The sequence below is a fragment of the Pogona vitticeps genome, chromosome 10, assembly GCF_051106095.1.
Source record: "Pogona vitticeps strain Pit_001003342236 chromosome 10, PviZW2.1, whole genome shotgun sequence".
NCBI lineage: Eukaryota > Metazoa > Chordata > Lepidosauria > Squamata > Agamidae > Pogona > Pogona vitticeps.
Genome location: NC_135792.1, coordinates 26,171,950 through 26,187,036, shown reverse-complemented (window position 1 = coordinate 26,187,036; position 15,087 = coordinate 26,171,950). Strand labels below are relative to the sequence as shown.

Below are 15,087 nucleotides of genomic sequence, written 5' to 3'. Positions count from 1 at the left end.
AAAGAAGGGCAGTGCCAAAGAATGCTCCAACTACCATACAATTGCACTCATTTCACACGCTAGCAAGGTTATCCTCAAAATCCTACAAGGTAGGCTTCAGCAGTATGTGGACCGAGAACTCCCAGAAGTACAAGATGGATTTTGAAGGGGCAGAAGAACTAGAGACCAAATTGCTAACATGCGCTGGATTATAGAGAAAGCCAGAGAGTTCCAGAAAAACATCTATTTCTGCTTCATTGACTACACAAAAGCCTTTGACCACAGCAAACTATGGCAAGTTCTTAAAGAAATGGGAGTGCCTGACCACCTTGTCTATCTCCTGAGAAATCTATATGTGGGACAGGAAGCAACAGAACTGGATATGGAACAACTAATTGGTTCAAAATTGGGAAAGAAGTATGACAAGGTTGTATATTGTCTCCCTGCTTATTTAACTTATATGCAGAATACATCATGTGAAAAGCTGGACTGGATGAATCCCAAACTGGAATTAAGATTGCCGGAAGAAGTATCAACAACCTCAGATATGCAGATGATACCACTCTGATGGCAGAAAGTGAGGAGGAATTAAAGAACCTCTTAATGAGGGTGAAAGAGGAGAGTGCCAGAAATGGTCTGAAGCTCAACATAAAAAACTAAGATCATGGCCACTGGCCCCATCACCTCCTGGCAAATAGAAGGGGAAGACATGGAGGCAGTGACAGATTTTACCTTCTTGGGCTCCATGATCACTGCAGATGGTGACAGTAGCCACAAAATTAAAAGACTCCTGCTTCTTGGGAGGAAAGCAATGACAAATCTAGACAGCATCTTAAAAAGCAGAGATAGCACCTTGCCGACAAAGGTCCACATCGTCAAAGCTATGGCTTTTCCTGTCATGATGTATGGAAGTGAGAGCTGGACCATAAAGAAGGTTGACTACCAAAGAATTGATGCTTTTGAACTGTGGTGCTGGAGGAGACTCTTGAGAACCCCCTGGACTGCAAGGAGAACAAACCTATCAATTCTGAAGGAAATCAACCCTGAGTACCCACTGGAAGGACAGATCCTGAAGCTGAGGCTCCAATACTTTGGCCATCTCATGAGAAGAGACAATTTCCTTTAAAAGCCCCTGATGTTGGGAAAGTGTGGAGGCAAGAGGAGAAGGGGATGATAGAGGATGAGATGGATAGACAGTGTCATCGAAGCGACCAACATGAATCTGACCCAACTCCGAGAGGCAGTGGAAGATAGGAGGGCCTGGTTTGCTCTGGTCCATGGGATCACGAAGAGTCAGACACTGACTTAACTAAACAACAAAAATGAGGGACCTGCTGAGAGGTCTTGGATCACTTTGTCTCAAAACAAAACTGACTCCGAATCCTGTGACTGTCAGCCTAAGAGGGATATGTTAGTGGACAATAAAACAGAGAGAACCAGTTAAGGATTTTGAAGTATTTAGGAATTAAGTTCAATCATTTTTACCTAGGTATGCTATTCAGAATACATAAAATATCTGGCCTTTCAACACCTTTCCTTTATTATGTTTTAAAAATATTTTAAAAGGTGACTACACAATGCACGTGGGAGCACAGATTGTTTTGACCAGGGAATCATGTTATTTTGATTGAAGTTGAGGTTGTTTGCTCTTTGCCAGAGTGTTATTTTAATTTGGATGCAAAATTGATATATTTTGAATCATTTGGGCATGTTTAAATGCTTCCATCAGCATAAATTGTATCTATGGGGCTTGTCACCCATACATATGCCTTCCCTCTTTCCCCACCTCATGCGCACACCCCCGTCCTTTGCAAGCCTAGAAGTGTGGATCTAGTCAAAATGTCTGGTCAGATTCAGGCCAGCTCAGGCATCTCCCTCTTTTACAAACCTAGACAGTTTCAGGGGGGGGGGGGGCTTTTTATTTTATTTTTGTCTGCACTATTTCAGATTGCAAAAAATTAAAAATTATTAATAACACTAGAGCTTCAGTGGCTGGTGGGTATGAGAGCCAGCCAGTGTGAGGGCAGGCGGGCATAGGACAAAGTCTCATGTGATGATTCTGAAAGCTCTGTAGCCCCCTCAACCAATATACAACTCAGTATTAAAGCAAATTAAAAGTTTTCCCAAGAGGATGCATGCAATAAACCAAAAACTATGTGACTATCATGTGACTTTAAAACATTCAAAACCCTCAATCCTTCACCTGATTTATTTACAGTTCAGGAAAACTGCACTGTCAGAGGCAAAGGTGAGGAGCAGACTTTATATCAGTAAATCAAGAGATCAAATTTAGAAAATCACACTCCTTTGTTTGGTTTAAATCAATTACGACCAGATTGGTAGTCATATCTGCCATTCTATCTACTGTTGGAAATACCATGATCAGCCAGGTGTGGTAAATTTCGCCACTATACAAAATCTAGTTTTAAAGCATGCCTGTCTCTCAGGGCACTCATTGCTAATCTCAAAGTTTGTATTGAAGTGGTGGTGGGGACTTACAAAAGGAGACCAGGGGGAAAGAGCTGGAATGGATTGTACCTATTAAATTCCTGTGTGCATCTGAATGGATAAATAAGCTGGTTGCTTTCTTTTTATTTTCTAGTCGAAGGGCTCATTTAAGACATACCCAGCTGGCTTTAAAGTGAGTTTAACAAATCTAAGACATTCTCCCCTCGCCCAGGTCTATCAGGAGCCTGGTATCCATAAATATGGCTGGAGTGTGTCAGCGAATAATTGCTATCAGCGGAAGTCCTTTTCTTATTTATTTATTTACCACCCTAGTGGCAATGCACTACTCTGGGCAGTGAACAAAGGAAGACATGAGTAACACAATCAACCAAGAAAACAAAACAATATTAAGGACATAATATAACCAAAAAGAATCAGTTTTTTAAAAGTTCTAATCCTTCCTCACTTAAGTTATCATCTCTAGAATCTATGGGCCTTAGATTTTACTGTATTTTCCAACTCACACTAGCATTTTAGCCTGGTATTTTGGCCCCACAGACTCATGCTAACAAGATAAAGACTTCTGCCAACCTGCTCACACCTGAACTTTTTATATGCTTCTAAAGTGATATGATAATGTTAATGTTGGGGAGCAAAAAGTGTCGTCATTAAGACAGACATTGCTAGGCTGGCAGATTAATGCAAGACACCAAATATTTCACTGATTGATCTCTGACAAGCTTTCACACCTAAAATGGGGTGGTATAAAGTCTGCCTTAGAGTGCTGTTGTAGATGATCGAAGTAAATGAATTCTAACTTGACAGATTTTCAGTCAGGGTTCTGGCTGCAGCAACAGACTTTTGCAACTTTTATTTTATTTTGCTGAAATACTTCTGTTTCTTAGTAACTCTTATAAAAAAACACATAAACTTATATGTATATATTTACAGAAACAGTATTGTAGAACCTAAGATGGTAACGGGGATCAAACAGATAATTTCTGGAAACACCAACAAAAAGGGAGCATTTAACATTCCAAGATACAGTAGATGGTTTTGTGGGGAGGGAGTCCTAGTTCTCAGGTATACTAACTGCGCCATTTCTTTTCACATGGTAACAAACACAAGCACTTCTGGTCAAAAGGAATAATAAAACAGCTTTTCTTGTCTGTAGGCTTTATTCCGGGCACATGATCAAACACATGGCATTTATTTTGACAGCTATGAACATCATTTCTGGTCATGTGGCTTTTGTTTTGGTCACATGGTCAAGCACATGGCAGTCACGTGATTCCATTTTGAGGAAAACCAAGCAAAATCTTTGATCAAAACTCTTTGCACTTTAATGACAGCTCCATGCTTACCTGTGGACAGCTAATCATTTTAGCTGCACCCCAGATGTTCAGAAATGAACATTTTGAAAGCTCGTTACTTGTGTTAATAAAACTATTGTCACTTTCAGTGTTTATTATCTTCATTTGTTTACCTCTTCTTCTTGCCCAGCTCTCTTTACCATGTGCATAAACTTGTAGCTAAATATTACACTCCATGTGTCTGAGAAACTGGGTTGTAATCCACCGAAGCTCAGACAGAAATAAGTCTGGTAAGTGCCACACTCCTTTTGATTTTGTTTTGTTATACAATGCTGTCTTCCAAACAAAACAAAACTCTGGCACATTTACCTGACACTTCCAACTGTTAAAAAAAGAGCAAAGAATGCCTGAAAATATTTTCATGTGCTAGGAATGTTATTTGAGCTATGTGATCTGGAGTCGTGCACTTCCTCATTTAATCAATTGTGTGCCATCAAGTCAATTCTGTCTTATGGTGACTCTTTTCAGAGTTTTCCAGGTAGAAAATACTCAGAAGTCGTTTGCCATTCCCTTCTTCTGGGGGTGCCCTGGAACTGTGCGGCTGGCCCAAAGCCACCAAAGTGAACTCCCAACCTCTGGCTCCACAGGCAAAACCTAAATCACTGAGCTATCCAGCCAGCGTACACTTCCTGTTTAGATGTAAAGGTAACAGAAGAAAAAGTAGCTTTTGTTTCATTTACCTGGGGATAAACTCTATTGAGAATTAAATGAGGAGTGGGCAGAACTTTGTTTTGACTTGCCTTGGTCCAGCAATATCACAATTGGAAGGTCTTTCATCCTACCTGCTACTTGACCCTTATAAGGGATGCAGATGCACAGAAAAGAATCTGGGATTCTCTCCATACACAGAAGGTACTCTCCCACGAAGCAATACCCAGGCCATCAAAAAGCATGGCTTCTCTGAATGCTCTTCCTGATCAAGGAAAGTTTGTAGTCAGTGGTGGAGCACCTAGACTCAGTCCTTGGTGTCCCCAAGAAGGGCTTGAAAGGATCAGCCTCGAAATCCCGATCCTAGTCAGAGTTGTTAAACACTGAGCTAGAGGGGCCCAGGTGTCTGCATGGCATAAAGCAGCTTGCTGTGTTCTTATGAGGACTGCATGTCAGAGACCAGGACTGGCAAAGACAATCTATCAGTCAAAAGTGTCACCACCTGATGGGCAACAAGGATGGGGGCAGGAACATGGGGGGTTCAGAGAAATGGAACAAAGTGGGATTCTACATCCCTCAGTAGATTTTACTTCCAGGTAAACCTGTATAGGATTTTGCTGTATGGCTCCAGTCCAAAAGCACAATTACCTATGAGTAAAGGCAAGAGGAGAAGGGGATGACAGAAGACTAGATGGCTGGACAGGGTCATTGAAGCGACCAACATGAATATGACCCAACTCCGGGAGGCAGTGGAAGATAGGAAGGCCTGGCGTGCTCTGGTCCACGGGGTCACCGGACACGACTTGACTAAACAACAACAACAACACCCATGGTTGCATCTCAGTAAACCCGTATAAAAGGAGGCTATAGTGCATTTGACTGAAAGCTGGAAACGGGGATTCTGAAAGGAGATGACTTCATAAGGAATGGGTGAGTGCTTCATCCCTCTCAAATTTCTATCCCATTCATATCTATCTCCTCGGTGGGACTGATTCCCCCCTCCCAAGGTAGAATAAAAGGATTCTGAAGAAGGAATCTACTAGGGTGGAAACCTGCAGCTGAATCGTTCTGTGCCCCTGGCCTTCCAACCTCTGTTTCGAGATCTCAAAAGCAAGAGAGTGCTTTACCGCCGCCGCCCCCACCCACCCACCCACCCACCCACCCACCCGAGGGAGTCCTGCTCCGCTCTCCAGCAGCTCTTCTCCGTGGAGAAGTTCCTTCTAAGTTTTGTCCGACGAGTGTACAAGGTACACCCCCCCAACACACACACACACACACACACACACACACACACACACACACACACACACACACACACCATTGATCTTCCGCGCAGCGAGAGAATCCCTCCTTCCGATGAAGAGCAGTTTTCTTAAAACAGGAGAGCCGGTCAGTACGACCTGGAAAGCATGAGAAAAGATCAGAGACGGAGTTGGGGCAGCGGGTCATACTCCCCCTCTGTTTCTCTCTTCCCCCCACCCCGTATCCACAGCACTGCTATGGGGCATTCGACCTTGGAGCTTCCCGGCAGAAGGGGCGAACAGGCGCCGTGGGCCAAGGCCAATCGCTGCCCCGCCGCCGGGCTCTCAGGAAGGGTGCTTAATGGTGCCACTGGCGGTGCCAAAGGTAGCAGGGCCCGAGGGAGTGTTTTAAACGGCCGGAGAGGGAGGGGAAGAGGGAGAGAGGGTGTGCGCTGGTCCCCACCCCCGCCCCCACCCCTTCCCTCGGAAGGCAGGGCTGGAAAAGCACCTTGGACTTTCTCCCAAGGCTGGGGAAGGCCCCTTATCTGGGCGCCTAGGTGGCTCAGCCTTTGGCCCGCGCTCCTCCTCTGCGCGGCCGTCGGGGGGAATCAAAGGCAGCTCTGGCGGCGCTGGTGGGTTGGCACGGGGGGGGGGGCGAAAAGGGGCTGTGCCGCCGGCCCGGCTTCTCCGCCACCGGCGCCGGAGGTGATGGCCGAGTCTCTCTGGGCAGGTTTGGCACCCGGCCGCCTGCGCCCATACCTGGCAGGAGCGGGGCCCTCGCAAAGAAGCCGGAGGGCTGCCTGCGCAAACAAGTCTTCGGGCAGCGGGGGCTCTCCTCCCCAAAGCCCGCCCCGCTCCGCTCCGCTTCCCGTCTCTAAATCCCCCTTTTCTGGAGCTGCCCGCTTCTCCTTTTTTACGCACGCAGGTCTTCTGTTCACGCGTGCCGCCCGCGTTTTGCTCTTGCCGCCGCCCCCCCCCCGGGAGTTGGGCGTCGATCCGGGGAGAGGGGGCGTCGGTAGTTCGGCTTTTACGCCCCGACACACCTGGGATCGGGTGTGTTTGTGGGGCGCCCGGCGGAGCCCCGCGACCTGTAGCAGCCGCTGCTCCTCGGAGCTCCGGGCAGGGCGCGCTCCTGCGGAGCCGGGGCGCAGGCGTTTGGCCCGCGTCCCCGAAGGGGCCCGCGGGGCCAAGGAGGCCGGCGGGGCGGGGAGGCACCGACGGGGCTCCAACCTCTCCCGGGAAGAGGAGGAGAAGGAGGAGGAGGAGGCGGTGGCGGAGGCGAGGCGGGTCAAAGTTCTCCCGGCAGGCTCCGCAGGGGTTGGACACTAGAGGGCGATGCCCAGTCCCGGAGCCGAGCAGGGGGTATATATAGCAGGCCGCGGGCTGGGAGCAGGCAGCCCGGGAGCGCAGAGGGGAGCGAGGCCGGGAGAGGGTGGCAGGCACCCGCCGAACGAACGACCCAAGGACAGCGGGCGGAGCGCGGACCGACGAGCCGGGCGCTGCGGGCCCCCGCCGAAGCCTGGGTCCGGCCAGGCTCCCCCAACCATGCGCGGCGGCCCGGTTTAGCTACTCGATGGAGCCGGGCAACTTCTACGAGGCGGATCCGCGCCCCCCGATGAGCAGCGCCCACCACCACCTACACCACCTCCACCACCACCACCACCACCCGCGCCACCAGCAGCCGCCCGTGCCTTCGCCCTCCGCCGTCGGCGCCGTGCCGCTCCCGCACCTGGCCGCCGGCGCCTACCCTTACCTGGCCGCCGCCGCCGAGCTGCCGGACATCTGCGAGCACGAGAACTCCATCGACCTGAGCGCCTACATCGACCCGGGCGCCTTCAACGACGAGTTCCTGGCCGACCTCTTCCAGCACAGCAAGCAGCAGCAGCAGCAGGAGCGCGCCGCCAAGGCCGGCCTGGAGGGCGCCGGGCCCGGGATGCCGGGCGGCGGCGGCGGCTTCTCCTCCTCGTCCTCCTCGTCGTCCTCGTCCTCCTCCCAGGGCGGCGCGCTCTACGGCTACGCGGACAAGCTGGAGGGCCTCGGGGCCTACGAGCGGCTGGGCGCCGGCCCCCCGCCGCCCCTGCCGGGCCTGCGCCCGCTGCTGATCAAGCAGGAGCCCCCCGAGGAAGAGGAGGCGGAGGCGGCGGCGCTGGCCGCCCTCTACCCGCCGCCGCCCGCGCCGGCCCTGGGCGCCCACGGCAGCCACCTCCAGTACCAGGTGGCCCACTGCGCCCAGACGGCCGTGCACCTGCCGCAGCCCGGCGGGCAGCCCACGCCGCCGCCCACGCCGGCCCCGAGCCCGCACGGCGCCCACCACGCGCCCCTCCTTCCCCACCACCCGCACCCCCACCCGCACCACCCCCACCACCATGCCCATCCTCCTCCCCAGGCGCACCGCCTGCCCGGGCCGGCCTCGTCGGGCAAGTCCAAGAAGTCGCTGGACAAGAACAGCACCGAGTACCGCGTGCGCCGCGAGCGCAACAACATCGCCGTGCGCAAGAGCCGCGACAAGGCCAAGCAGCGCAACGCCGAGACCCAGCAGAAGGTGCTGGAGCTCAGCACCGACAACGAGCGCCTCCGCAAGCGGGTCGAGCAGCTCACCCGGGAGTTGGAGACGCTCCGCGGCATCTTCCGGCAGCTGCCCGAGAGCTCGCTGGTCAAAGCCATGGGCAGCAGCTGCGCCTGAGCGCCCCGCGAGGCCGGCCGGCCGGCCAGCCAGCCCGGGAGACTCCCGAGAGACCCCCCCCCGCTTCCCTGCAGGGATCGCCGGCGCCGGACGGTTCCCGAGGCGCGCCTGCCTCCCTGCCTGCGCTTGGAGGCCTTGGCCCGGGCTGGGGGCGCGCGGGAGGGCCAGCGGCCGGGCCCCTCTTGGCACCCGGGGGTGGGGGCAGCAGACCTCTGGAGGACGGCGTTTGTCTGGGCTGAAAAAGAGACGCCGGGGCTGAAGCCCCCCCTGCACTCGCCGCCGGGATGGCAACCGACGCCGAGCTATCCGTGCCTTAGAAAGGAAGGGGGGCTCCCTCGGCCTGGCTGGGTCTTGGCTGGCGGGGAACAGGACCTGGACTGCGCCTCTTCCCCCCCCCCGGCCCGGGCCGAGGAGACTTTCGGGGGGGAACCGGCCGGAGCACCCACCGCGCGCGCCCCCCTACTGCGCTCCCGCGGGGCTCCCTCGGGGACTCAAAGGGCCGGTGATGCCTCTTGGGATTCGGCGAGAGGACTCGAGGATCTGCGGAGCAGCCTGGAGCAGGTTTGGGGCCGAACCCACGGAAGGAAGGGGGAAACGTGCCGCCGAGAGGAGGTGCGGGCGACCGGCGGACTCTGAGTGAAGAGAGCCCTGGGCCGGTGCTCCTTTGGAAGGACACCCCCTTCCCCCATCGCCCGAAGGATAGATAGGTGTTATCTATGTAAGAGAGGACTTTTCCCCCCCTTCCCGTTGCAGAGCTCAAAAGGGAAAATTTTAAAAGAAAACCCACTCTGGAGGGGCCCTTCCAGACCGCCCAGGGGCTTCTACCCCACCGCAGGCAGAGCAGTGCTTTGCCTGTTCTGTTGGCTGACAATGCCTAAGGCCAGAGGTGTGTGGTTTTTAAAACTTCTGCAATATTATCCATTCGGGTATTCAGATCTTTCAGTGCCTGGTCCATCAGCTCTGCCAGCAAAGCCATGCTATCTCCCAGCTGACGACGTCCTTGCAAACCAAATACAAGCTAATGTGCCAAATGCAGACTGCGGTAAACTCACAGTTCAAAAAGAGTTTTTTCCTTTTTAAGGGTGCACTGCTTCTAGACATGGAATCCGCTTCTCGTCTCCTGTGGACGTGGGGTACAACTCTCTGAGGTTCTCCGTTTGGTCCTGCTCCTCTGCCTCCTTTCAACTTTGTGCCTTCCGTACTGTGAAAGCGGAGAGATTCTTCTCTCTCTTTTTTCTTTTTTGGCTGCTCTCTGCTCTTTTTATTGTTGTTGTTGTTGTTTTATATGTTATTGCTTGGATCCTTGCCATTCTCCCAGCTGGGTGTCAAGAGGAATCTGTCTGACTGTTTCAAAAACAAAACAAAACAAATTTTTTTTAGCCCTGCTGGTGTTCTCCACTTGGAGGCTTAGCCAGAGTGGCCTTGCTCACTTCGATCTATGTGACTTGCATAGGATCACCTCTTGAAGGCCAGGTAGAGATTACGTCTCACACTCTTGCACACTTTATAGCCATACAGCACCACCCCATACAGCCCAGGGGTGTCTAAATATGCCCAGAACCCTGCCCTTACAAAAATTACGGTGCTTCAGAGAATACAGGGGGTGGCTCTGTTTGGTTGTGCCCCTGGAAGCCACAAGCCAGTAGGCACTTTTGACCAGCTGTTGTGTCCCCCATTTATTTAAACAAAACAAAAAAACACTGAGCTTTTACCTAAGTGCCAATTTTGAATACTCAACGTGCCAGGTAGAAAAAGAAAAGTTTTTTTTCCCCTAAGTATGGATGCCTGGAAATTATGTGTTTTTATATTAAAATATATATATATATGTATATATATGTGGTGTATTTTTGGAGTGAAACAACATACAGTACTTTAAATATCCTGGTTTAAAACCTGCAATAAAATGCCAATATTATGCCACAAACTTTTATTCCCCCGTCCCCTCTGGCTTCTTTTGTGTTGGGATATCATGTTAACCAAGAGATTTTCCTAGGCACATACTAGAATGCAGTAAGGCAAGGTGATTTTATCTAGGTTGGGGGGGGGGGGAAACAACAGATGTAAACATTCTTCAGAACTGTATGTGTTGAACAGGAATCAAGTTCCATGGAATAAGACGGCTTTCTTCTAAATGGAACTGCTTCAGGTATCACAGTTACGATGGTGCCCGTGCATACGTGCATGGGGGGAAAACTTACTGATTCAGGTGGAGGTTCTTTCCGTGGAGTCAAAGCATGCATAGAACCGGCTGGAAGGTTCTGCACAGCAAGAGTCACACCTGAATGCTTGTTCCACAGACCCAAACTCTGATGAGAAGGTGTGTGTCTTTAGTGAGATAGCAATCTTCACTCCCTGGCTTGAACTGATCACTCCGTGCTACAGCCCTGGGAGGAAAGTGATGTGAATCTCTACCATTTTCACACATTTTAAATGCTGTGCATTAATGCTGTGGTTTCCCCCCTTCTTCATTCCATGCTCTTGACACTTGCAAAACCCTCTGCTTTGACGTCAGTCCTCTAAGAAAATCTGTTGTGAAAGGATTTCTGAGCTGGAAGGGACCCCCTGGATCATCAAGTCCAGCCCCCTGTCAAGGAGGCCCAGTGGGGGGAATTGAATTCCTAATCTCTGGGTCTGCAGCCAGAGGCCTCAACCCCTGAGTGATCCAGCAGTGCCCGTGTATTCATTTAAAATATTTTTACCCGGCCTTTCTCCTAAAAAAAGAAAGGACCCAAATCAGCTTACACCATTAAAGGCACAATATTGAAAGCTAAAATGGTGAATTATTCAAATATTAAAACGAATTAATACCATTATATTAAAAAATATCAGGTAAAAGCATTACTGAAACAAATTTAGAAGCAACAAAATGCAAACCATCCGGTTTAAAAACCTCTCCTAGTCACTAAGAAAATGCAAGCAGGCTTTGACATCAGCCAGTTCTGTAAGATCCCTATATCCAAAAAAATATTCTTCGGAGCAGGTAAAAACCAGAAAGACCCAAAAAGGTGGTTCTTCCGATTCTGGGCCTATTGTAGTTTTAACTTTGTGCTAACGATGGTGTCTTAGAATAATAATCATTTCTGAACTGCAGAGCTGGAAAGGGGCTCTATGGAGCATCAGTTCCAACCCCTGTCAAGGAGGCCAAATGGGAATCAAACTCCCAACAGAGCTATCCAGCAGAAGGCATGGGTATATCTCACAAAAGATAGCAAGTTTACAAAGCTCTGAGTGACCGTTGCCTCCAGGCGACCAGTTAGGGATCCTGGAAAAAAACACTCTCTGTTAGACCCCAAACCATGAACAGCGATATCTGTGCAGGCAAGCCCCCTAGGGAAGGAAGTATCTGTGCTCATAACTTTATGGATTGTGGGGCCAAAACAGCTGAGACAGGAAAGGTCTGTGGTCAGGAGACCTGGTGATTTCCATTTCTTTATCTATGCTTTTCCCTCCCTTCGTGTCTGCAGTTGGATTAGAGAGGTGGCCAGGAGAAGGAGACCTAATCTGTTCTTCTCCTGGCGCTACCTTGATCTATAGCTCCCATCCTCCTGTGGCTCAAAGCGGTCCTTGATATGCATCAGAAAACTTAGCCGGCCTCTTCGCCCTGGGGCTGATGGTGACTCTGGTGGGGCAGAGAAGAGGAAAAATTCCTAGCTCCCCCTTCTCCTTCTTCCACGGCTGCTGCATCTCCAGTTATTTTCAGAGTTTAGGATGGTTCTTATGTAAGAAATGAAAGAACATGGAGTGATCTGATTGGGTTCTTTCGTTCGCAAGGCCGGACCAAGAGAACAATCGATCAGTGAAAGAAAATGAGGCCATCTGCCTTTAATGGGAACTGCACCCTCAGAACTTCTGCCCCATTTCCTTCCTGGTCTGGTTGCTACTTATGTAAGAGCCGTTTTGCTGGCTCTTTCCACTTCCTGCCTATTGAGGTTGCGTTTTGCCATCGATTTTTTCCAGCGAGAAATTACAGAACGATGATAAAGAACTATCCATTTCCCTGATGTTTCTGAATTCCTTGTCATGTCCCCCCCCACCCCTGCTTCCCAGCAGAGTCCCTACTTCATCATAAAGTAGGAGTAGCCGGTAGATATCATTTACCTTTTGGAGATTTTCCCATGTTTCAGTTGCTCACAGCAAAGGGAGGATGATGCATGTTGAGTTACAAATAAATCCACCTTGGAAAGTTTCCTGGCACTTCTTGAAATCTCCAAAGTACTGTATAAGCAAGGTTTTGGTAGATGGGTACTTCCCAAACCATCTACCTTTGGGTGGGTGAGGTGGGTCAAGTTGGCATTTTGGATGCTATTTGCCATCAGAGGCCCTGGACCACATTGACTCCCTCTTTCTCTACCTATCTTAGAGAAGTAGCTTATGCCCCCAAGCAAAGCAAAAGCATTGCCCTTTGAGATTCCCAAATGTTACCCTTTCCCCTAACCATGCTCCTCCTTGGGCAACTAAGAGAGGAGAACAAGGGAAGCTTGTCTTTATGGATGGAGAAGTGGGCACCTACAGTGAGGAACCGTTTGCAAAAAAGTCAAGTGCACCCGCAGCAAATTTGCTTGACTGGTGTCTAGGAACTAAAATACTGTTTTCACGCTAGAAGGAGGCAGCAGTAGGGGAACAATCCATATACACAAATTCAGGGGGGGAAATCTTAAATTGCAGGGTAGAACCTCCAACTCTCCTAATGCAGACTGAGCAGAATGCAGAGTGCTGGAGTGAAAGGAACAGGTGGGGAGGGGGGAATGGGCTGGCGCAGTGGTTCCCCACCTTGGGTCCCCAGTTATTCTTGGACTACAACTCTCAGAATTCCAGCAAAGAAAATGGGGAAGGCTTCTGGGAGTTTTTGGACCAGAGGGTGCTGGAAAAATGCAAAGTTGGTCAACTTAATTTTTCAACATATGCTTTCCTCACACCAGTGTTCGCTTGCCATCCCTATGTTTTACACCAGGCCTTCAGCTTTAGTGTTGTAACAAGAATTTTTGTACAGCGATCCAATGCAGGGGTGACCTGGTTCACCCCCAAAGAGGGCAGCCAGCCTTCTGTGGGGGATCTGTGGCTTCTGGATTGTTTCTTAAGAAGAGTGAAGACGGGAGATGACGGGCGCTTAGGGAGCTGCCTCGTCAAGTATCTGTCGGCAGAGACAGAAGTCAAAGGATGAAGATTTGAGCTCCCTTCTCCTCAACCCGATCATCTGAAAACGTGCTTTGCAGAGGACAAGCTGAAGAGCGAAAGTGTCTGATTCCTGATGATTCTGTGTATACTTTGAACTCTCTTTATTATAAAACAATATGAAACCAAACTAAACCAATGTACGTGGTATATACGGCTGAGAAAACAGCATGCAAGCTTCCCCATGAGTCCCAAGTTTTATCAACCCATTAAAAATAAAATCAGTTTTTAACTAATCTGGGAATGCTGTATCTTTCCCCTAACATCTCCTAAATATCTCCCTTTGCTTAAGAAGCTCCTTTTCCTCTGTTCCAATCAGTTAACAGCGAAGGCGCTGGAGATTTCCAGTATTAAGCAATACATGGTCTTGCAGTTAATAAATATAACCAGTCCTAGTCTTTAAATATCTCCAGAGAACTATTTTTGGATGGGTTGGAACTTTGTATTCTGCCATTGTCTCTCTGACTACAGTTTCATCATTACCCGTTTTAATTAAGTCTGAGTGCTTTAATTTGAGGCAGGAGCGTATTGGCCTTCTATTTTGACCATGTGAAACAGTAAATCCAAGCATGTGAGGAGTTCTGTCTGTCCAAGATGCAAAGTAACCACATCCTGCCCATGGACAGCTGGGTCTAAGACCCACAAATGTCCCCTCCATTCAGAGAAGGAAGGCTGTCCCAGCATCTTTGCAGGCTTCCTGCTGCCTTCCAAGTGGTCAGTGGCCACGTTGACAGAGACCTTTGGGTGGGAGGAACCGTACGTCAGCAAGCAGAAATATTGGCTGGGTGTTTCAAAAGGAAGGAAATGAAGGGGGCTCTTAATCCAGAGAGGGAGAGAGAGAGAGAGAGAGAGGCTGGCCAATAGCCCATGGCACCCTTCCTAGCCTTACCCCTTCCTATTGTCTTAGATACTATGGGTAGCACTGGCTGGAGGCGATGGGAGTTGTAGTCCAGTGCATCAGGTGGGCACAAGGTTCTGGACAGGCTTGGGGGGGAGGGGACTTAGACTGTATTTTTCAGATTTGCAATTAACCACCCCCACCCTCCTTACTTCTTCAAGCATGAGGACACCCATTGCTTCTACTTAGCACCCCAAAGGGGCCACTGAAGCCCCCATCTAGGTGTGCAAAGCCAGCTTTTGCCAACCGAGCCCAGCTATGCAGCTTCCTGGGCTTCTTTCCCCATGAAAGAGGTTCCGGAGCAGGAGTGGAAAAGTCCAGCGCTGCTCGGTGGCTGCAGGAGTGGTGTTGGGCAGTCCAGCCGGACAACGTGAATGCAGGCTGGGCTGCGAGGCGGGGAGGCCGGGTGGCCTCTGCAGGGGCCTCTGAGCTTGCACCGTGGCTGCTGATCTTTGCTCATCGCTTTCGGGATGAGGGGGGCGGGGTGTGTGCAACAGGCTTTCCGTCCTTGCATCAAGCAGCTGAGAGAAGGAAGGGTTGCCCATAGAGAAACCGGGCCCCTGGAGCCTTGGCTTTGGCTGGCAGCAAACAAAACTGGCCCGTTCTGCAAAACAAATAAGCAAATGGTAAATCATTAAGAACAAG

At 50.3% G+C, this 15,087-nt stretch overlaps 1 protein-coding gene across 1 annotated transcript; it reads left to right on the top strand.

The window, feature by feature from the left end:
- The first annotated feature begins 7,075 nt into the window (after window positions 1–7,075).
- On the top strand, window positions 7,076–8,493 carry CEBPA (CCAAT enhancer binding protein alpha). Its single transcript, XM_072980459.2, has one exon. The coding sequence runs from the start codon at window positions 7,263–7,265 to the stop codon at window positions 8,370–8,372; it is 1,110 nt and encodes a 369-aa protein (XP_072836560.2). The 5' UTR covers window positions 7,076–7,262; the 3' UTR covers window positions 8,373–8,493.
- The last annotated feature ends 6,594 nt before the right edge of the window (window positions 8,494–15,087 follow it).

Bases quoted from the DNA above. Each gene is read 5' to 3' on its own strand.
- CEBPA (XM_072980459.2), top strand. From the start codon at position 7,263: ATGGAGCCGGGCAACTTCTACGAGGCGGATCCGCGCCCCCCGATGAGC.